Source organism: Lepidochelys kempii, chromosome 2 (assembly GCF_965140285.1).
Source record: "Lepidochelys kempii isolate rLepKem1 chromosome 2, rLepKem1.hap1, whole genome shotgun sequence".
Taxonomy (NCBI): Eukaryota; Metazoa; Chordata; order Testudines; family Cheloniidae; genus Lepidochelys; species Lepidochelys kempii.
The window spans coordinates 255808275-255832348 of NC_136381.1; the positions used below are offsets into that span (position 1 = coordinate 255808275).

At 41.0% G+C, this 24074-nt stretch overlaps 2 protein-coding genes across 14 annotated transcripts in view; both read right to left on the bottom strand.

The window, feature by feature from the left end:
* The window catches only part of NUB1 (negative regulator of ubiquitin like proteins 1), a 374246-nt gene that overhangs the window by 20570 nt on the left and 329602 nt on the right, over positions 1-24074 (bottom strand). For 3 of the 11 annotated variants that reach the window (XM_073334642.1, XM_073334636.1, XM_073334646.1), the window contains exons 1-7: positions 12058-12165; positions 10128-10320; positions 8662-8791; positions 5902-6019; positions 5622-5789; positions 2710-2768; positions 1482-1552 (exon numbers count right to left, since the gene is read on the bottom strand). In XM_073334642.1, the coding sequence (XP_073190743.1) occupies positions 1482-1552; positions 2710-2768; positions 5622-5789; positions 5902-6019; positions 8662-8696 (451 nt within the window). In that variant the 5' untranslated portion in view covers positions 8697-8791; positions 10128-10320; positions 12058-12165. Of the gene's footprint in view, positions 1-1481; positions 1553-2709; positions 2769-5621; positions 5790-5901; positions 6020-7155; positions 7267-8486; positions 8602-8661; positions 8792-10127; positions 10321-12057; positions 12167-24074 lie in introns of those variants that run through there. The other 8 variants (XM_073334644.1, XM_073334645.1, XM_073334643.1 and 5 more) reach the window with 6 other exon arrangements.
* C2H9orf152 (chromosome 2 C9orf152 homolog) overlaps positions 18817-24074 on the bottom strand; it is a 29781-nt gene continuing 24523 nt past the window's right edge. For all 3 annotated transcript variants that reach the window (XM_073334657.2, XM_078851858.1, XM_073334658.1), the window contains one exon: positions 18817-20036. In XM_073334657.2, the coding sequence (XP_073190758.1) occupies positions 19459-20036 (578 nt within the window). In that variant the 3' untranslated portion in view covers positions 18817-19458. The remainder of the gene's footprint in view (positions 20037-24074) is intronic.

A 24074-nucleotide genomic window follows, 5' to 3' on the forward strand; every position in this document is an offset into this window, starting at 1 on the left:
ACTTAAAAATCTATCTTTTGTAGTTAATAAACTTGTTTTTGTTTTGTGTAAAACCCAGAGTGTGGAATTCATAACTGGGGGGCAAAAACGCTGTTGCATATCTCTCCACCTTGGGGGAGGAGGCAAATTTCACATGCTTATGCTGTACAGTTCTCTAATTTGGGGTTTTCACTCCAGAGGGGTCACTGGAGTACTGGGCAGTTCTTTAGCTGAGCCTTCCCAGGCAGAGCTGATCTCAGCATCTGTGTGTAAAGCTGCAGCTGGGTGTGTCCCTACCTGTATGAGTGCTGGTTAAGTGCAGTCTGAAGCCTGAGGGAGGGCTTGGCTGGCTTGCCTCATCAGTAGTGTAAAGAGAGCCCAGGCTCGTGGGTCAAGCATACTCAGTAGTACCCCAGTTCCAAGTGGCACACCGGGGGAAAACACGTCAGACATCTGACAATCTTTTTACATGTATTTACGCTCACAACACTCCTGTGAGGTAGGAAAGAGCTTTTATCCCTGTTTCACAGATGGGGAAACTGAGGCACAGAGAGACTAAGACCCAGGGTCACACAGGAAGTCTGTGGTAAAAGGGGGCAGGAAACTGAACCCAGGTTCCTGATGGCCCAAGCTACTGCCCTAACCATTGGTCCACCCTTTCTCTCCATTTACACCATGATTTCTTCCAAGGTAGCTAAATGTGTCTTAGACACTGAATTTAGGACATCAATGAATGAATGAACAGAAGAACGTTAATTTGTAAAGACAAAGCTTCTGTTCACACAAATGTCTCGCAAATCAAGAAAGATGGCAAAGATAACAAAGAAAAGTTTAGAACATGTCACTTTACAGCATGAGGTTTTGGTAAATTATGTGATTTAAATCTGAGAATGTGGCACATTGAGCTTTTAAAACACACAAAGCTGTCCTCTTCCATAATTCTCTCCTTTGATTTTGACCATCACAATATCTCAGCCTTCCTTTAGAGTAGAACTTAACAAGCATGACTGCTGTTATTGGCTAGCTCAGGGGTTCTCAAACTTCATTGCACTGCAAACCCCTTCTGACAACAAAAATTACTACATGACGGGGGGGTGGGTGGTGGGGAAGGGACCGAAGCCTCACTGCCTTGGGTGGAGGTGGGTCAAAGCCTGAGCCCCACTGTCCTGGCATGGGGGAGGCCAAAGTTGAAGCCCAAGGGCTTCAGTCCTGGGTGGGGGGCCTGTAACCTGGACCCACCACCTAGGGCTGAGGCCAAAGCCTGAGCCTCACTCAGCCCCAGGCGGTGGGCCCCAACAAGTCTACGCCAGACCTGGTGACCCCATTAAAACACGGTCGAGACCCACTTTGGGGTCCCGACCCACAGTTTGCGAACCGCTCTAGCTCTTATTTCCCTGCTATTAATATTGTTTCTGCGACTGACAAAATTACAAGAAAGATGATTTCTAAGAAAGACATAATTACAAAATAAATAAAACATATATTCAATTGGTGATACATACCAAGGTCAAGCTGCTTCTTATTTATAATTATTTTGATACATTTTTCTTGAAATCCATTCATCTGTGCAATCCTGTGAAATAAAGTAGTTAATTCCAAAGTATAAACACCTTCTTGTCTCATTTTGATATGAAATATTTTGGCAACATATTGCAATAAAAATTAAAATGTTATATATTTGTAACTGGCTTCAAACTTTTACTATAAGTCTGCTTGAAGATAAAATTACATTATTAGTAACTGGACACAAACTCACCATAGCAAGTGAGGAGAAGAGAGGTTATTGATATGGTTTCTGATTTTAGATTTGAATCAATAAACAGCAATAGAACACCCCCAATAAAAAGAAAAAAAACATGTTTATCCAATAAACAATGGAAAAACAGTAGAAATCATTTCTTGTATCTAAGGGCTTGTCTACATTAAACAGTAATGCAAACTACAGGGATGTGATTTCTAAAGGGCACTAATGTGTGGCTCATTAATTGGTCCACATAGACCCCGCTGGTGTGCACTAAAGGTCCCATAGTGTGCTTTAAACAGTACTGTGTTAAACTGCAATAGGAAACAATGCGAAGAGTACTTACTACAGTATATCTTATGTAATGAGTAATGTAAATAATATACATTACTCATTGCAGTATATATAAAGAGAAATTCCCCCAAAAAACCTGATTTTGGGGCATTCACATGAAACTCAAAAATTGCTAAAAATAAACCCTGAAAAATGAAATCAATGAACCCAGAAAAACAGAAGCCCAAAGTATTGAGAAGGGGAGAGCAGAGCAGTCAGGAAAGTGGACAGGATAGACCAAGTAGTTGGAAGGCATCCGTACATGGCATATATTGTAAGGGAAAACACTTTATAATCTCAGAAGCTCTAGTAGTTATTGATTTAGAATGGCAATTCTCAAACTATGTCCATGGACCACTAATGGCCTATAGTGGTCCATGGCAAACTAGCTTGTCATGTGGTGCTAACCTTTCACCTTGTTTCTTCATGTTAAATCAAGACTTTTCCACGTAAGCAATTGCCATAGTAACTACACAGATGTTATATAGTCATAAACAAGATGTGTTCATGAGACACACACTATAAAGATGTGCTCCACCCTATGAAAGTTTGAGATCCCCAATCTAGGACATACTGTAATAAAGCACGATGAGCCAAAACCAAAAGAGGACACTAACCATTTAAAAGGGAAAAAAGACAAAGGTTATAATACTTACTGGGATCTCAGTTCCTCGCCAGTGATGATCAATTTAGTCTCCAGCATGTTTTTTCTGGTCTAATGTAAATATTTTTTAAAAGTTATGGTATACAGGTACTTTGGGCATTTTCTTAATTAACTAATTTAAAGCAGCCACAATTTCTCTCTTTATTTCCAGACAAAAACTATGTTAAAATAGCAGTAACGTTGAGAATACACATAGTAATGATTTACAGGGATGCTGTAATTACCCCAAATAATCATTATAAAGCCAGGAAATTCAGAGTTATGGTTAACTCAAATCCAAACAAGTTAAGTTATTGAAATGCACAATTAAGGCACTCAACCTTAACTCTGCTTTTTTTGTCATGCCACAGAATAGTCAGATTATAATTAAAGCCTATTAACATTCGTGGATCCAGATTAGATAGAGACATATTAGACTGTTTTTCCTCACAGTGATGCTACAGAGCAGAGTTAAGGTTGTTTAGGGTGCATACCCTGCACCCATACCGCACTCGCCATTGAGTAGAGCTATTCCAACGCAGTTTTTTTCAAATAAAGTTTTACCATTAAGGTTCCCCTCCCCCCCCAATATTTTTCATAAAAGTTTATCTTTCAGCAGAGGCTGGCACATAAAATCTCCTTCAGAAACACTAAGTACTGCATCTTTCAAAATGGACGCCATTGTTGTCAATACGAATAAGAGCACAGACTGCCCTCAGCAGTGATGGAAACTGCCTTCTGTTGTTATCAGTGGGAGTGAAGTGATCTTGACCCACTCCATGATGCAGTCAGGAAACAGAAAGTTGCTGAATGGAGGTGGTGGTCATCTTTGCTAAGGGTCTGTCTATCTGGGAAATTATATCACTATATGTTACAGAATAAAAGTGTCTAGGGACTAACAAAAGGAATTATACCAATATAATGACAGTGGTACAATTTTATAGCTGCATAAATAGATCAGTAAATTTCCCCATGCAGGCAAGCCCCACTAAGAGCAACCCGTGGCCTCAATCACATTAAAAATAGGAAACTGCAGCCACTTTGAAAGAGTTTGTTGTTAATTTCTATGAAGATTATTGTGCAGCCTCTGCTGAATGATAAACTTTCAGTCATGAAGACTAATTCTAAGTTCTTTAATAAAAAAAGCTATCCATTGTACTACATCTAGTCAAGAAACAATTTCTGAGCTGAGATCATTTGGAACAAGAAAAGGTCTGACAGAGGGTGCTAAATGTTTTTTAAAAATAATCCTTTTTTTAGTAAATATCAACAGATTTACTTGCAAAAGAAAATTCATTCAGAAAACAGAGTAAATTTTCTTTTAAACAGAGATAGCAATTGTTCTTTGTACATAAAACAAGAGCTTAAATCCCTGCTTTAAAGTGTGGAACTCAGCCTTAACTATGGAGCTGCAACTGGTGTGTCTATAAAATAAGATGATTTTTTTTTTAAATGTTGAGGAAAATTTAGTCATTTTTGTCTGGAACCGTGAAAACCAGGGACTAACTGTGCTGACTTCAGGCAGGCACATGAGCATGGTGTCCATGGATGTCCTCATCTACCCAGCTATATAGTCATTTACAGTAATACAGTTCTGACCTGATATTTCTTGAAGAAAAGTTCTCAAATATGCTGAGTCACCTATCTGGTGGTTTTGTAACATGGCCAAGTGTACAGGACACACTAGACAAATTATTTTTTCCACTCTGTGTCAAGTTCAAGCAATGGACTTAGCCAGTTCAACCTAAGTTGCCTTAGATGGCTAGTTTGGGAAAGTAGTTAGCTGACCCATAGTTTAACCAATGCAAGCACATCTGCAGGTTGCATCATTAAAAGCCGGACACCTACCATTTAAAGTAGCTAAGTTTATAATTTACAGTATTACCCAGGTATATCATAGTTAAATTAAAAAAAAATTCAATTAATCACAAGATTAAAAAAAATAGTTGTGATCATCACAACGTTAAACAATAAGAGAATACAAAATTTAAATTTAGCATGGAAGCATGTCCTCTGGAATGGTGGTCGAAGCATGAAGGGACATATGAATGTTCAGCATATCCGGCACGTAAATACCTTGCAACACCAGCTACAACAATGCCATGTGAACGCCTGTTCTCACTTTCAGGTGACGACGTAAACATTTGTAAGTTGCACTTTCACGATAAAGAGATTGCACTATGGTACTTGTATGAGGAATTGAAAAATACTATTTCTTTTGTTTATCTTTTTTACAGCACAAGTATTTTAAACAAAAATATAGAACGAGCATTGTACACCTTGTATTCTGAATTGTAATTGAAATAAATATATTTGAAAATGCAGAAAACATCCAAAATATTTATATTTAAATTGGCATTCTATTATTGTTTAATCGTGAATTTTTTTAATCTAGTTAATTTGTTTTGCGTTAATCGCTTGAGTTAACTGTGATTAATTGACAGCCCTAGTGAAGACAGTTGTCATAAGTGTCCTTTACATGACAAAAGATGGTGTTGTTTTGGGGTTACTTACTGTGCCTAAATAAGGATTTTGTTTATAATTAAAACTGTGATTAAACAAAGAACAATATCCATATACTGACAATTTTTGATGTTTTATATAAGTTGTAAAACTGAATGAGCACCATACATTCACTTTTAACTTGGATGGTGAGATCAGAAAAGATCAAGTTAAATTTGGTTCATTTTTCTCCATTCAGAATTTGTTTCTGAATGACCGTAATGAGGGAGAAGCTGCAATGTGTTTTCTTTATTTTTTTTCTAGATAGTTTTATGACTGAACTGAATTCCCTCCTCCTCCAACCGATTTAGCTTTTTTGCACCAATGAAATGTTTTGCACCAGATACAGAATTAAAGTTGTATGGACTTTACTATAGATTTTAGTTATGCTTCTTTTCATAACTTTAATGTATACAGACTTACTTTTTTCATCTTAGGAGGCAAAACCACTTCAAGTTTTGCAACCCCTGTTGTCTTATAAGCTTCATTTCCTGTTCCACGCTCAATTGCTTCACATCTTATTTCTTCAAGAATGCACTCTGTTTCATTTTCACTGAGATTCACCTTGGCTGAATATTTCTGTGCAAGCTCCTAACAGAAAAATAAAAGAACATACATTAGTAAAACATAAAATAGTAAAACGTGCCATGTATGAAATAAAAGTGAAAAAAATGACCACAGAACAGTGAGGCAGAATACGTACCTTCAACTCCAGACCAGCTTCTTTATTTTCATTTGTGTATGGAGGTTTCCAAAGCTGAATTTTGTCTTCTCTTAAACAGTTTTTAAGTTTTGCTGCAAGGTATTTCTTTTGCGCCATTCTTTAATACAAAACACAATAGGAAAAATGAAAAAACTAATTAATCTGTTTGTATGGTTGTTTCTCTGATGAATCAAAAGACCTTGTTTAACTCAGGCCCAGATCCTCAAAGATATTTTGACATCTACCTCCCACTATTTTTACTTAAATCATCTAAATATCTTTGAGGATTTGGGCCTCAGGGAACATGCACTGTATTATTTAAAGTTCTGTAGGAAGACTGCATTTAATATAGTATTTTAAAAATACACTAAAACCAAATTTACAAAGATTCTAATTCAATTTTTACTGTGCTCTGATAATTATGGAATAATTGGGAAAACTTTTCTATTTAAACATTAACATTTTTTCTTTTCATTACGCCAGTTGCACAGGAGGATGGAACTTTGTTGGCAAGTGTTGATTTCAGCAAGATAATGGCTGCCAGCAAAACATCAGTAATGCAGTTTTTAAATATAAATAACCAAACAAGTGAAGTACAATATCAAACCAATAAATGAACTAACTCTGCAAATTTCATTTAAACTTGGAGATGGAAATTTGCTAACAATTGTACAGTATTTTCTTTAGTTTGCTTTTATATACTTCTCTTTATTGTAATTTCACTGTTTATAAGGAAAATTCATGGGTTAAAAATAATATATTAAAAAAACCAAAGACCCTGCTCCTGCTGCTGGCTCCATGCAGGTTAACCCCTGGGTCTCCACAGAGCTAGCTGGAGGACCAGGGCCCAATGTTTTCTAGGTTACCAGTGACATCTTAGATTATAAAAACTAAAAGAATTTTTAAATCACTTTTTTAACCATACATGTTCTATTTTTTCTCCATTTTCTTAACTGCCAACAGTCCTGGTTTTGGCCATGACTGCTCTGTCTTTACTAACCTATCTAGCTACCATTCTGGAATGTTGGCAGCTTGTAGCAACAGCAGGAAGCTAAGGAATAGTTTCAATTCCTGCTCTCTGCTGGAGTTCACTCTCTCACTGGTTGGATAAACAGGAGGCTATTACACCAGCTAAGCTCCCGCCCCCACTGAACCAAATCAGAACACTCATTATATTGAAGTGCCAACTCTGCTATACTGAAGGTCGAGCAGCACTTTCTGTGTAAAGATCAACTCTAAAATCGGCACGCTTACTCAGCTTGTCTTGAAAATTTCTGTGCCTCATGAGGGTGCTGGGTAGCGTTAGTGGTCCAAATTTGGGGTCACTTCAGCAAGGGGTTCCTGAGATACAGCCCTCCAAAAAAGCCAGCATTTTACAAAATCAACAGGTTCTTTTTGTTTCTTTTTTCCACATACCCGGAGTTCAAACCATGGCTCTACTTGTCCCCCCACTGATCTCATTCACTTGACATTTTATCTCAGCTGGTGCCTGGCACCCACTGTCCCTTTGGCAAAGCAATACTGACAAAGATAATATGGAAGAGTTCAGCTGCCTAGAACAGTATGTGATAAAACTCACAAGCCAGAGATTGAAACGCACATGTGCAGCAAGTCTATGCATGAGGGTGTGTAGGCAATCCATTGTCACAGTAATTTGGTGGCTCCAGGGGACATAGTGCAGATATCACTGAAGCTGAGCTTCACACGTACACTATAAATTCAAACCCTACCCTTGGCAGAAGCCTGAGAATGACCTTTAGTCATGCTGCACCTGACTGTGTTGAGGGATTTTTCTACTTTTGGGAAATGTGTCCTGCTAATTTGTACAGATAATTTAGAAAGGGCTCCAAGTATTTTCTGAAAGATAATGAATTACACATGCTCTACGCTGATACGTGAGAATGACTGCTGGGCATGTTGCTACTCAAATGCCTAATCCATTTTACACCCCCCGCTTCACCCTAACGAACAGGATTTCATCTACCACTACTATGCTTTCATTTACCCACCATAACACTCACATACCACTCATGCATCCTACTTCACTGGTGACAATCCTGGGCACAGCTACTGACACTCTACACAACTCAGCCCTGAAATGAGGCAAACTGCATCCCTCAGTGTACACACTCAAGGTGAGGGGCAGGCAGAGGCACTCAGAGACTCTGCTCCCAAAGGGCAGGACCCCGCAGATTACCTCATATCACAATCACAGCTCTGACAAATTTATCCCACTAATCCCTCCACCATTCAACACAGCTACATGTAAAAAAAACAAAGACAGCTGAAGCGCATGCCGATAATTCCGCAGTGGCTATTGTCAACCTCAGGAGGGGCAGAGTTAAGATTCCACTAGTGTGTAACTTAGCCTCTGAATACCAGCAAATAAAGAGTTATGTTTTGCTGAATTTGATGTTATGAAAAGGCATGAGATACTGCCAGGCAACCTTTACTTTGTGTTAATAAATTGCTTTGTGACTCTAACACTCTATCTCTGCCTCAGCCAGAACAGGCAGAGTGAAAGCAGGCCCGGGGGTGGGGTGGGGTGGGGGAGTAAAACTCTTGAACAGCTAATATTGACCTACCAAGTTAGAGGAGTCACATCCTGGTAAAATAGGAAACCAAGGTAGTGGAGAGAGGTAGGAGGTAGAAATGGAGGAGATACAAGGGAAAAACCTGAATGCACATGAAGGCTTCTGGTGGGTGACTTTTGGACCCTAGACACCCAAGCTTATTTAGAAAAAGTATTCCTCAGCTTACATGGAAAGTTTTTTTAAATGTTGGCATTTACACATTCATTCCTCTAAAACTGGATGGTAAAAATAGATTGATCAGTTTCTCCTTTGCTTGTAGATAGCTTCACTTTCCGATCTTGTATATTAGGGCAGTGCTAGAAACAGTTCATGGGAAATGGGGAAAAAATTAGAAACGTTTCTATTAATATTTGATTTTGAAAAGGTCCTCCCTTCCTAAAAACAAAAACCTAACTTGTAGGCAAAGGCTACCCTTGCCAGGAGACAGTCTCCCTGTAATCTGATAGACACTAAATCAATTTACACTTGGATGACATTTGGAAGCTTCTTTGCAACCACAAAGACAAGAAACTGTTTTGTTTTTAAATAGAAAAGTAAATTGTGCAGAAATTGACGTAAGCTGCCCTGTCCGTTTTGTTTCTATTATTTTGTAGTAGCCCTTCTCCAGGCTTAAGAGTAAAGGGCCTAACACAGTCACATAAGAATAAAGCACTGGGGGTATTACTAATACAGTCTTCTCCCTATGACAGGTTTCAGAGTAGCAGCCGTGTTAGTCTGTATTCACAAAAAGAAAAGGAGTACTTGTGGCACTTTAGAGACTAACCAATTTATTTGAGCATAAGCTTTCGTGAGCTACAGCTCACTTCATCGGATGCGATGAAGTGAGCTGTAGCTCACGAAAGCTTATGCTCAAATAAATTGGTTAGTCTCTAAGGTGCCACAAGTACTCCTTTTCTTCTCCCTATGTTTTCATCCGCACACAAGCAATTCTTTTTTAGGCAGCTTTTAATTCATTTACCCCATTATTATTTACTATTTTTATCTTTTTTGAATTCTGGAAATCATTTTATAGCAGATATTTTACTTAACATATATTGCCCTAAATAATAAATTATCCAAGTAACAGAGACTATGACGTTTGTTGAGACCAGATTAAAAATCTCAAATTGTTACACTGTATCTACATGCAAACCTCCTTTAGATGTTTTACTAAAACTCCAGATATGTTCTTTTTGTAACAGTTTCCATTTCCCTAAGTCTTCAAAATATACTTGTCACATTGGAGCATATACTAACATCAATGTGCAGAATTTTAAATACAAACTGAATCTGAAAACTGATCATACATACAGTGGCTATACTATCAACAATTTTTGGTATAGTTTTGTAAATCAAGCTTAGTTGTGATTTTTATTAAACTATTAAAACAGAAAAAAGGGACTGAAAAATCCTAAGTTAAATGTATTTTACTCCTGTTCTAACAAATTATCTTAAGAATATCTCTATAAAAAACAAAGTAGTTTCATTTTTGTAAATGCAAAGGTTCAAGCAAACTTTTTAACCTATAAAAATCATCCATGTTTATTAAACAGAAAGTTGAGAGCCATTTTCTGATCTTACTATTAATATTCATTCATGACTAGTAAACTGCAGTATTCAAAACAGAATCCTTCATAAAACATTTAGACATACCTCTCCATCGTCCGACATTAATGTTCCTGGAATGATTCAACTTTCACTTTCGTGATGCGTCACTAAAAGCTTTGGGGTATTTCCCAAAGCTGTTTTCAATAAAACTGTGGGGGTATTTCCCAATGGATGTTTTGAATGTAACATCAGATGTTTATGAATAAAAAGCAGTCACAGAATCAGTTGCTCCCCTCTTCTAGATGACACACAAGAGCAAATGGGTAAAGAAATGAGATTTGGCAGCCACATAGAGGGAGGGGAGCAGGGGCTATGTGGTGAAAGCTGGCTGAGCAAAACACAATAACTTGGGCTTTCCTCAAAGTGAGGCGGCATGGCCAGCTCAAGGGGGAAGCTGATGTGGCATGGTCTCCTGGGACCCAGAGACCACAGTAGTGTCATGGTGGTTAATGTTAGAAGTTCCATGGAAGGACTTGGACTCATACACTGCAGATTCTCTACTAGGCATGCAGACCTGGACTTTCCCAGAGAAGCCTGGCCTGTACAGCCACTGCTCCTTCAAATCTAGCATCCCCGCCTCAGTGAAAGAATGATACAGCAGTGATGGGTATTTCATAAGTGCAGACAGGTATGTAAGTACTAAAATAATTATAGCTCTACATTCTCCCTTTCTGTGGCAGTGGCTAATCCTGCCCGTAACCATTCGCAGATAATCAAATGCAACTTGATCTTTGTGGCACTGATCTACTTAACCATGCCACGGAGTCAAGCCTAATGGAAATGAGAGATTAGTTATTAGGGGGGTTGGGTGGGGGGGAGAATGGCACTGTCATTGTCTTTAGGATATGCAGCTATCGTGCTAAAAAGTACTACCAGTTCCAGAAATTGGGTGTATTTTTAAATAAAAAGTATCCAAATATAGTAAGAGTAGGGTAGTATGCTATGCTCTGTAAGGTCCTGTATACACTAGTAAAATGCTCAGACTATGTCTACACTACAGCCACCATACGGGCACCACTACAGTGCCACAGTGCAGACGTTTCCAAGAGTGATGCAAAGCGCATTGGCGTTGATGTGGTTAATCCATCTTTCCAAGGGCTCGCCTACACTTACACTGCCCCAGCAGCGCTGTTAGCGTTCAGTGAAGATGCTACCTAGGCCAACGGGAGGGCTTCTCCCGTCAGCATAGGCCCTCCAGCTCCCGGAGAGGCGGTAGCTACGTAGATGGGAGCAGCTCTCCCATCGACCCGGCGCTGCTCACACGGGGAATTAGGTCGGTGTAACTGTGTCGCTTATGGGTGTGAATGTTCCACACCCCGAGCCACGTAGTTATAGGCAGCGTAGAGCTGGGCCAAGAGGCAGTACCTACATCGACGAAAGAATTCACTGGGCCCTAGGTCGACCTAACGGCGCCGCTCAGAGCAAGAAATCTGTCACAGCCCTGAGCCACGTAAGTGTCGATCTAATTTTTAAGCACCATCTAGACCTCAGGTCTGCAGCTCACTCCCCGAGCGGGGGGAGGGTTACCGACCCACCTAAGCCTCTCCCCACCTCTAACCTAACCACGCCTGCCTAACACCGGGTGTCACAGCGGTAAAGCCACTCGCGGGGAGCGAGCGATGGGCCCGTCCTCTACTAGTGCAGACGAGCCCCCAGCCCAGCTGCCGTCTGGGGCCCCAGCGGCGGCTGCTTCTCAGTGGCCGGTGCCGCGACCCCCTTGCAGGGTCCGTGGGTCACGGGGCGGGGTCCTCCCGGAGGGGGAGGGGGAAGGGGAGGGGGAGGAGCCGCGTGCGTGTGTGTGTGGAGGGGGCACCGGGCAACACAGCGCCTGCGTCCCCCCGCGGCGGCGGCAGAGGCAGTAGGGGGCGGGGACAGTTGAGGAGGGGGCGGGGGCGGGGCCCGGCTGCGCCAGCGCGTGGCTGAGTCTCTCCCAGGGGCGGGAAGGCCCCGCCCCCACCCGCCGGGGATCGCTCACCTGTGCACCTGTCGCTACGCGGCGGGCTCCCGGCCGTTTGTTTACGCTGCGTTCGCACGGCCAGCGGGGCGGGGCAGCCGGCTCCCTACGGAAGCCCGGAAGCGGCGAAGGGTGCGGGGAACGTGAACTCTCTTAGCCTCATATCCCTGCGCTCCCCTAGGGGGCGCCATCTGGCTGGGGCCGAGGGTGGGGGTCTGGTGAGGCCCAGCCCTCGCCGTGGTAAAAAAGAGGTGGGGCGGCGGCCGGAACGGGACAGACTCCGGGAAAGAGCCATTTCCCTTCTTCTGACGTGCCCTGCTTTGCCGAGGTTCCCTCCCGCTGCTCGTGTCTCCTCTCTTGCGAGGAGGGGAGGCCATTACAGCTTCTTCTCATAGGCCCCATCTGCGCGTGTGGGAGCCCCGGGGGATCCTCTCCCCGTGAAAATTCTCTCTGGCCTTGTCTGCATGGGGGAAGGTGGCACCAGCATTAGCTATTCCAACATCCTTGTTATGGTGTAATTGAGCTACTCCAGAATAGCGAGGCTGGGTAATTTCCCTGTGTAGACAATCCCTGTTTAGGCAACATTGTGTTGGGGACACTGGGGCATGGCCACTAGGTAACTCGAGGGGATGGAAAACCACGTGTGTCGATGAAGCCCCCTCGCACTAGGCCCCGGTGTCCTTGGCCCCCCCTCCTGCCTGGAGGCACTCGCAGCAGCTCTGCGTGCTAGGCCCAAGTGTCCTTGGCCCCCCCGCCTGGAGGCACACACAGCAGTTATGCTGAGAATCTGCAACAGTATGTTGCAGAGTCAGACTGCCTGAAACTAAGCAAGGCCAAACAGGGCAGATATGGCAGAACAATGCTCAATAAAGCAGCTTTATGTATAGTTTAACAAATGATACAGAGAATCAGGGAACTAGCTGGGAACTGGATTGGCTGGCTATATGGATACTTGGAGCAGCTTGCTATTGGATAAGTATGCTGGGAAAAAGGATGTATAAAAGCCTGTGTAACTTCCTGCTCTGTGTGCAGGATTTGAGATTTTATTCTCCCTGTACCTTTTTGCAGCTGCAAATAAATTTTTCTGTTTCTCCACCCCGTTGTGATTATTGGGTGCAGCACACCAGGTAACGAACCAACTCAAGCTGTTGTTCAGCCTCTCGGCGCTGGGTGCCGGCAACAATTGTGAATGTAACCAGGATAGCTGATGCTGCACCCTGCAACCTTTTAAATGTGAATCCCACAGGTAGCACAGTGCAGTGAAGAGGACACTGAACTGGGATTCAGGAGCTCTGGCTGTGCCACTGACCTGCCTTGTGACCTTGGGCAAATTGCCTCAGTCTCCTGACCTGTAGGATATTTACCTGTTTTTTAAGAAATAGGTCTATGACTCTATGCAAGAGCGAAGGCTATGAATACACTAGGAATGCTTCACTGTTATAGGAATACTGGCATACTATACTAGCAAAGAATTCCTAGTGTGGACACAGCTATGCTGGCAAAGCTACACAGACTTCACACCGTTCTTTTGGGTTGCAGATCTAATGAATACCTCAGAAATTGCAGTGTAGTCCCATACCCATCCCTAGTTTTTCTATAGTGCTTTCCATCAGTAGATCTCAGAAGTGCTTACAAAGGAGGCAAACATCATTATCCCCATTTTACGGATAGAAATGGAGTTCAGCAGGGAGGGAGAAGTGCAGTGCTGGGGCAACTGTTAAGAAGTTTAGCAGTTTTAAAACTCATTGTTCTCCTAAGGTGTTTCTCAGGGAGATTGCATTACCCCTTGCTGAGAGAGCAGTGTCTGCCAGCCCACTACAAGTCCTGCCCAGGTCAATGGTATAGTAAAGAGAAGAGTGACGGCCATGGCAGTGTGTAATTATGAGTGCAGATGTGGGATTGTGGAGAGACACAGAGAAAATGGCTGGAGTTGTTAGGATGGGGTAAAATACTATGATGTTCCCAGCTGTTTTTGTTATCTTCATGGGCATGTGAGCAGCCCGTGGTGCACAGCTGCAGCTATGAGTCTCCTGAGGTGGCAGCATGAGCTCTGACAACCAGCTGCAAACGTTCCCAGGCTCAACACTGCTCCATCGAGCATAGGAAGGCTCAGTGGAAGTTTATGAATGAGTAGTGATTTGAAGTTGTGGTGGGCACAGAGAAAATGGAAGGTAGGCCTAGTCTACACTTAAAACATAGACTGGCATAGCTATGTCATTCAGGGACAAGAAAAAACACCCCCCAACCCCTGGTGACATAGCTATGCTGACAACCCCCCTCCTCCAGCGTAGGCACAACTATGCTAACAGAAGAGTGCTTCTGTTGACATAGCTAATTTCCTTTAGGGAGGTGGTGTTCCTATAGGGCTTGTCTACACTACCAGCTGGATCTACGTGCAGCGATCGATCCAGCGTGGGTTGATTTATCATGTCTAGCATAGACGCGATAAATCGACCATCGATTGCTCTAGTGTCAACTCCGGTACTCCACCTCAACGAGAAGTGCGACACACCACAGTGAAGACACCGCGGTAAGTAGATCTAAGTACATTGAATTCAGCTACGTTATTTATGTAGCTGAATTTGCGTAACTTAGATCAATCCCCACACACCCCCATAGTGTAGACCAGCCTATACTGAAAAACTCCCGTCAGCGTATGCTGCATCTTCACTAGGGGGCTATGTCATTATAGCTATGGCAGTATAGGCTCTGTAGTGTAGACATAGCCTCAGGGTATGTCTGTGCTACAGCAGCTGTGTTCTTCTGTTGTAGCACCGTAGTGTAGATGCTTCCTACATCCTCAGAAGGGTTTTTCCTGGTGGTGTTAATTCATCTCTTCAAGAGGAGTTAGCTAAGTCAACAGAAGAATCCTTCTGTTGCCTAGCCATGTCTACACCAGGAGATAGTTAAAGCTACCTACTGTGCCCAGGGCATGACATTTTTCACAGTCCTGAGTGATGTAGCTAGGTTTTCAAGTGTAGACCAGGCATCAGAATACCTTCCCCTTTCAGAAAGACCTCAGCAGAATTGCAGCTGCATATGTGCACTGTAGGAAAACCTTAGGCCTTGTCTACACATGCAATTGTATGACTTTAGCTATGCTGGTAAAACCTGAGTGTGGACACAGTTATATCAGTATAAAGATATAATAGAGGTATACTGTTGTTAGGATATAGATATTCAGGCCTGTCTGTAAAGGCCTATACTCTAAGAATTTAGGTGTATTCTTATCACTTGGCTAGTGATAGAGGTATAAAAGAAAGAATCAAAATCACTGTCTGCTGGTGTAAGGGCCTTCTCTTACTGTGACAGTCTGAGGCCCTGTTCTTAGGCTAAGGCCTTTGGCTAAGCAGCAGAGGCAGCCATAAGCTGGGAAGCGACTGGTCACATCCTCACATTCCAAACTAGTCACACTGAAATAAGGTGCTATTCGGCTGTTAGGAATACAATCCTGTCCTATATTCTTATCACCTCCAGAGAAAGGGAAGTGCCTAGAAAATGTAAAAGGAAACTTAGTTTGATAGCATCCTGTCTGGCAAGAACTCACTTATCAATAGCTGGGATGTGAAATCCTCACTTCTGTGTTGTCTTGTCATTGTAGTTCCCACTTTGCTATTGTTTGTCTGTATAATCTCTGTCTGGTTCTGTGATTGTTCCTGTCTACTGTATAATTAATTTTGCTGGGTGTAAACTAATTAAGGTGGTGGGATATAATTGGTTACATAATCATGTTACAATATGTTAGGATTGGTTAGTTAAATTTCAGGAAAATGATTGGTTAAGGTATAGCTAAGCAGAACTCAAGTTTTACTATATAATCTGTAGTCAATGAGGAAGTTAGTGGGTGGGGGTGGGCCTAGGGGTAAGGGAGATGGGAACAGGGAATGGGGGTAAGAAAATTGGAATCATGTTTTGCTAAAGGGGGAAATGGGAACAGGGAATGGGAGTAAGGAAGTTGGAATCATGTTTGGCTAAGGGTAGGAATGGGAACAGGGACACAGGTGTAAGGCTCTGTGGTGTCAGAGCTGGGAAGGAGGATACTAAGGAAGGAAACTGGAATCATGCTTGCTGGAAGTTCACCCCAATAAACATCGAATTGTTTGCACCTTTGGACTTCGGGTATTGTTGCTCTCTATTCATGCGAGAAGGACCAGGAAAGTAGGGTGAAGGAATAAGCCCCCTAACAACTGTATCATAGAAATGCAGGGTTGGAAGAGACATTGTGGGGTGATCAAATCCCAGCCCCCTGTGCTGAGGCAGGACCAACTATACTTGAGCCATCCCTGACAGGTGTTTGGCAGTCTGAAGGACAAAGTTGTGTTTATAGCAGCCTTCGCAGGACTTGAAGCCCTTCTGGATGGAGCTGATGGCTCCTCCATTCACTGACCAGTCTGTGATCCTAGCCCCAAGGCAGCTGGCATACAGTTTGTACATGGTGGAATAGAGAGAGATGGGTCTCCAGTTACTGGAGTTGTCTCACTCGCCTTTCTTGTAGACGAACACCGTCATGGACTTCTTTCAGAAGCTGGAAGGACTGTAGAAGTGTTTGCATTTGTTGAAAATGGCAGTTAATACCAGGCAACTGGGGTCTTGTTTTTTCAGGAAGCTATAGCAAATGCCATCTTTTTCTGGGTCTGTGTTTTTGGTCTTTTGTAAGTCTGGTCATTACTTCCCACAATGTAAAGTCTTGTTCCAGGTCCTCTGCATAGTCAACCCGGGGTAGAGGATGAAGGCACCTTGGGCGCATCTTCCGTTGGTGTAGGCTGCTCTGTGCTATATATGCTCTGTGGTTATGCCAGCATAGCTATGCGGTTCTGTGCATATGGTGCCATAGTAGTGTAGATACAGGCTAGAGCAATGGAACAGATTTTTTCCATCGCTGTACAAACTCCAGGATTGCTGTAGGTCGGTTGGCAAAACTATATCAGACAGATGTGTGGATTTTTCAACCCTTTGAGAGCAGTAGCTGTGTCAACCTAAGATTAAGTGTAGACCAGGCCTTAGAAATTAATCCATGATCTCTGCCAACAGCCTGATTCAATAGCTCTAAGGTATGAGCAACCAGTTTATCTCAATGGAGTGTTTGCAACTCAAAGAGAATACCTTATTGAGATGAATACAACTTAATATAAAAGCTCCAAGACAAATGATCTGTCCATTCAGCTCAAAAGGGTATTAAGTACAATATTAAAGTCTCTAGTTGTAATTTGCCCTTTCCTAAATTGCAAGGAAGTCTACAAAGATTTAAATTTAAAAAGAGTAAGTCTTGCTCTACATTTAAAATGTATGCTGGCATAGCTATGTCCTCCTCTCAGAGTTTGCTGCATCTATATTTTCTGTGCCTTTTAATTATTACCTAATAAAAATAGATTGTCTTCAATTGATCATTGTTTAAAAAATCAAAACATTAATAAATAATAAATTACTGGAGATTTCTTGGCTTCTATTGTGTGAGGCTGGCTAATTTATTGCCCAGTCCAACTACCATTGAAGTCATTGGTTATCCCACCTTTGAATTTAATTTAGCTGGATCAGGCTCTTAAACACTGATAACTGTGTGAGGTTTTTGCCCTCGGCTTTAACGTCTGTCTTTACCATCCCTAACTGTAAACTGATTGGAGAACTAGGCCAAAAATCATAGAATCATAGAATATCAGGGTTGGAAGGGACCTCAGGAAGTCATCTAGTCCAACCCCCTGCTTAAAGCAGGAGCAATCCCCAATTTCTGCCCCAGATCCCTAAATGACCTCCGCAAGGATTGAGCTCACAACCCTGGGTTTAGCAGGCCAATGCTCAAACCACTGAGCTCTCCCTCCCGCCCCCCAATCCCAAAGCATATTGCGCAGTTAAGATGATCCTGTTAAAAGTTTGGAGCAACTAATTCTGTGTAGTATATTAATATTTATAGACCAGTTTTAATATAAAAGTGCTATCATATTATTTTGGTTATTAGGAAACTATATTTCCTTGAAGTTTGTCTCATAAAGCAGGGGCCCCACTTACTCAGAACTTATTTTAAGACTTGTCTAGAGGGGAAGTTGACAGGCAACTGGTATTCCCCTATAGCTATGTCAGTCTGTGTGTGGACTCTCCATTCCAGAATCAGTGTGACTTTATTCTAGAATAATTATGGAATAAAGTTATTTTTTTTCCAGAATAGGGTGCCCACATGTGGGATTTATACTGGCATAGCTATAAAAGCTCTAAGATATATGAAATTAATAGTCTAATAAATAAGTGCCGATCAATTTCCCTGTACAGATAAGTCCTTTAGTAGCTTTGGCTGTGTAACAAGTCAAATGGAAAGTTTACATCTCAGTACCAAATCTAATACTGAAGCACATAATAGCTTATTTTGGAAGGTGAAGAACGTTTTTACTAGCACAGAGTACCAAAGAATGAGAAGTGAGAAATGGAAAGATGTTCTAAGTTTTCTAGTCCATCCCCTGGCCACTGTAAAATAATTCCCCATAGTGTTCAGTATTTTCTAGGGCTTTGCTCATTCCATCTCAGAATGACCCAAAAAATTGTTTCTTCACCATGTCCCTTGGAAGTACATACTGTACATCTGATTTATCTTGTATGTTTATGTTAGCTAGCACCAATTCTTTCATTGAAAACCATATCACAACTTGAATAATTCATCTTACTGTGGCAGCAACAACACAAGGCACAGGTGTGTTTCTAATTCACAGCTGGAAGAAACAATTAACAGCATGTGGGATTTATGAATAGGAAAAGCATTTGGATATTTACTGTATTGAATGCCATTAAGGACAGCAACAGAAATATGCTATGATGGTTTTATTCACTGTTTTAGGATACACACAGGAAAATCAATCAAATAATTTGTGGAAGTAAATGAATAATAAAACCTCATGTTGACTAGAACGCGTTAATCACCCTTGCTACTGTTGTTCTAAAACCTGCTTCATTTGTTGCTTGTTCAGACAGCTAATCGAATTATGCAGTACTGAAATCCAGTCCAGTTGCTTCATCAGCAGTTTTTGTAAATCCTACTCTTTGCTACAGCTTTTTCAAATGATTTGTGATCTCACTATGATAGAATTCTTGTCCCTCAAAAATCAGTAGTTTGGATTTAGAAGGAAAAAAAGGAATCAATGCAAAATGAGTTAACATTAGGTGTTCCTATATTTGAAGGTACAAAAATGGGTATGGATAATCCTGATGTTGCTCTAGGTATAAAAATTCTTTATTGTCCAATACTCTTTATGACATTGCAACTCATTTAACAGACTTTTCACTCTGTGAACTTCTAAAACATGTTGATTGGCCCATGCAAATTCTTACTATATAAAGTACTGACCCCTTACTTAGTAAGTCAAAAGTTGAATTGAAAAATTAGTTTACTGAAATTTTATTTTAAATTTTAACTAAACTTTACACATTACTGAAATTTCTTTATGGTGAGACATATAATCCAAGTCTTTTTGCAGCTTCTGAGATCCTGGGTGTTTTTTTCCGAGGGAAAGGGTAATAGCTTAGTTTGCTGGATATGGGTGTACATTTTGTGGATGAAATCTGTTGGTGTGTCCAAATTGCTGAAGAGACTGACTTCAAAGGAGGCTTCTGGCAGATGCCTGAAATGGAGTTGCTATTCTCTTCAGTGGGACTGTTTAACATACTTGAATTTCCCAGTTCATCGAGTGATACTGTGGAATGTTCACTTGCAGTTAGTGTTTTTTCATATGGCAGCATGACATTTTCCTTCACAGTCAGTCTCTCATTGTCAAAACTAATCTGTTCATTCTTGCAATGGGCAAGATCACTTGGAACCTTCTGACAATCAGCTTGTACTAGACGGTGGATTCCCAGGTGTGTACGCCATGGTGAACTGTCTTGTACATTGCCATTGGAAGTTAAGTCCAGTGTGACCTTTCTGACAGGAATGTGTTCTTTAAATTCTTTTGGTTTCCTTATTTTCTTATTTATTAAAATGCCATTGACCATTGATTCCCCAGGAACAGGCTGATTCTCACCTGTGAAGAAAATGCATATTTCTACATTATTACATTGGCAAAAATTAAAGATCCAACTTCCATGCCACAAACTCAACCTTAGGAGCTCTAAGGGGTCAATGTGTCTGCACTTTTTCTCTGTGGCTAATTAGAGTGCAAGTTCCTTTAGTATGTGGGTGCAGAGGGGAAATGTTTCAAAGTCCTGAGTACCCAAGTGGTGCTCCATCAGTCAATCAAATAATAATTGAGACTTATAAAGGAAATACTGATATTAGCATAAAACCCAATAATAAATTAGATTATCTTCAATTTTTAATCATCAATGAGCAAGAATTCCTATGATGAACATGGAATCTCTTCAGCTGAAGATAGATCTGTAGTCACAAAGATACAAATGTTCTATTTGTTTGATGATTTTGATGTAACTATTCATACGAATTAAAAATACCATAACGAACGGACTAGTGTGTGTGTGCTTTGCTGCCCCCTCCCGGATTGAATTGGAACTGCACAACTGTGTCATAGGCTTTATATTACCAACCGTGCATTCATCTACATTAGGAAAAAATATATTTTGACCATATGTTAGCTGACAGGTCATATCTATCACATGGTAAACTTCTAGTGTAGACAAGGCAGTTGTAGTTTTAACATGTGTTAGCTGGTCAAGATAAACAGTTTACCTCTGCCAAGGAAATTCCCACCTGTCCATTTAGGGCCAAATTCTGGCCACTTTGTGTCATCTGAGTGGCACAAAATGGCTGAAATGGAAAGAATCTGCCATCTTGTTTTTTTCTCTCATCTATGGATTTCCTTTTTTGCTGTTCCCCGACCCAAAGAAGGGGAGCTGAAAATAAATGCCTTCCACAGTCACCTAATACAGAAACATGTTTGTTTTAAATCAGGTAGGTGGCAAGAAAGCAGCATTACACATATTGTGGCCTCAAGTTAATGAGACAGCTAAAGCCATTTTCTGCCCTGACTTTACTCCTGCACACCACCAAATTTAATGAGATTGCACAGGGGACAAAGTCACGGAAGAACTTGACAGTGTTTATTTAAAGCAAAATGACGGGGTGTAGCTTCTGAACCAGGGACTGGGAATGAGTTCTCCTAACGTGTCTGCCACTGACTGAGGCCATGGGCCAGTCATTGAACATCAGTGCCTCCGTTTTCTCATTTATAAAATAGAGAATAATATTTATTAGCTAATCTCATGGAGAGGTGTTGTGAGGATCCATTAATAAATATTTGTAAAGCATTATGTAAGTACTACTGTTAGTAACATACAAGATATAAGGAACAGAATTACTGCAAAAGCAAAGGCATTATTAGCATACAGCAATCAAACTACTGAAAACCCATGGTCTGCTATACATTTAAAATGACCTAGGAGTTGAGCCCTTAAAAACATATGGCTCCTACTGACATCTCTACAAGTTCTCATTAAATGTATTTTCAGTTGGTGTAAATGTTTAACATGGGAGTTGTGCAGTGTGCTTGTCTTATATTACTGTAATGATTAGCAGTAGGTGTGTCTGCTGAAGTAAAGAGTCTGAAGGTTATTCAAATGGAAAATTTGGGGACAGAAGAGTGTAGATTATATTTTGTCAAAAAAGCATCCAAACAGTCAGTTAAAATAGATCACAGCACTAGATAGTGCAATGAGACCTTTCAGCCTTGGATTTGAAATCAAAGTAGTGTTGTTGAAAGAGAACAGGATTGTGTTTTTACAAATATTGTAATTGGTTTTCCTTTGGTGTAATGGTCTTTACAATGAAATACTTGAAGGTATGTCAGATCCACCTGTTTCACTGGTAGTACTCAAAACAACAAAACACTCTATTTTTTTCAAGATACTTCTTTTAAAAGTTCTTCTCTCTGAACATAAACAGAGAGAGGGTGTAAAGTTTTTGCTTTGAAGATACACATGCCATGCCACTTTCCCACATTCAGGATCTGCAGTAGTCCATAGAACTCAGTAGTGATCAGAACTGTGGAGGTTATGCAGTAAGTTATATTAGCAGTTTATTACATACTCTCCAAAGTTCCAAGGTAAGTTCTTTATTTAAATCTTCTTGCACTGAATAGAACTTTTTTTCTATTTAACAAGTGCATATAATGGTTTTATTGCAAGTGTATTTATTGTTTAGGCCTTTTCACTTGCACTTTCATAATAAAGGAACTATGATTGCAGGGTCTTTACATTTTTCAAGGTTTCTGAGTGACATAGGTTAATCACGTTTCACAGGAGCTTTAGAAACTCTCTGAAGAAGCTTTCTATAGGCATATGCTTATTGTATGTGACTGTCTCCTACTGTATACTTTGGGTGCCACTCTCAGACTAATTCCCAGAGTAAGCAACACTTTCATTTCGCAGTCTACGATAAATAATGAATTTATTGGCCTATTCTTCCCCTGAGTGAAGATTTTCAAAGCCAGCCACCTCTTGTTCCTGAATATCAGAAGGAGACTGAAGTGTCACTGTGTGTGTCACGGGAAGGAACAGAAGAAAGTTACATTATCAGATGACTCCCCCACTTACTCACTAGTTGAAAACCTGGGAGAACCAGTAAATCTAGAAGTGTTCTAAAAGTCACCAGATCAGGGCTTGGGCCAACAGAGGTGGGAAGTGACCATCTAGAGCCAAGACTCATCACAGAATGTCTTTCTGCCAGTCCCATCCCGACTAAACCAGGAGGAAGTTTTGGATGATCACAATTACTTTATTATCATGGGAAGAGAGGCAGTCTCAAATATAATCATTGAAATAAAAGGCTGGAAGAGACCTTGAGAGGTCATCTAGTCCATACCCCATGCTGAGGCAGGACCAAATAAACCGAGATCATCCCTGACAGGTGTTTGTCCAACTTGTTCTTAAAAACCTCAAATGATGGGGATTGCACAACCTCCCTTGGTAACCTATTCCGGTACTTAATTGCCCTTATAGCTAGAAAGTTTTTCCTAATATCTAACTTAAATCTACCTTCTTGCAGATTAAGCCCATTTCTTCTTGACCTCTTTTCAGTGGACATGGAGAACAACTGATCACTGTCCTCTTTATAACAGCCCTTAACATATTTGAAAACTGTTATCAAGTCCCCAATAAGTCTTCTTTGTTAAGACTAGATATGCCCAGTTTTTTTAACCTTTCCTCATAGGTCAGGTTTTACAAACCTTTTATTATTTTTGTTGCTCTTCTCTGGACTCTCTCCCATTTGTCCACATCTTTCCTAAAATGTGTTGCCCAAAACTGGACATAGTAGTCCAGTTGAGACCTCTCCAGTGCTGAGTAGAGCGGGACAGTTGGGTCTGTTATAGGAGTGGGTAGGTGAGGTTCTGTGGCCTGTGATGTGCAGAGATTAGGATAGATGATCACAATGGTCCCTTCTGGCCTTAAAGTCTATGAGACAATTACCTCTCATGTCTTACATACAACACTCTTGTTAATACACTCCAGAAGGATATTAACCTTTTTGCAACAGCAATACATCATTGGTTTATATTCTATTTGTGATCCACTATAGCCCCCAGATCCTTTGGAGCAATCCTACTGCCAAGCCAGTTATTCTCCATTTTGTGGTTCTGCATTTGATTTGTCCTTCCTTTTTAAGTGAAGTACTTCACACTTATGTGTATTGAATTTTATCTTGTTGATTTCAGATCAATTTTCCAATTATTCAAAGTCCTTTTGAATTTTAATCCTGCCCTCCAAAGGGCTAGTAATTTCTCACAGCTTGGTGTCATCTGCAAATTTTATAAGCATACTCTGCTCCATTATCAAAGTCATCAATGAAAATATTGAATAGTACTTATTGACAGACAGACCGCTCTGAGAACCCTCTAGATATGCCCTCCTGCTTTGACAGAATACCATTGATAACTATTCTCTGAGTGCGGTTTTTCAACAGTTGTGTACCTACATGATAGTAATCTCAGCTAGACATTTCCCTAATTTTCTTATGAGTGTGTCGTGGAACAAATAGGCAGGATCCATACAATTTAGGGATTTATTGGGCAACATAATAAATGTTGTTTATTTTGGGATTTTCAAAGTGT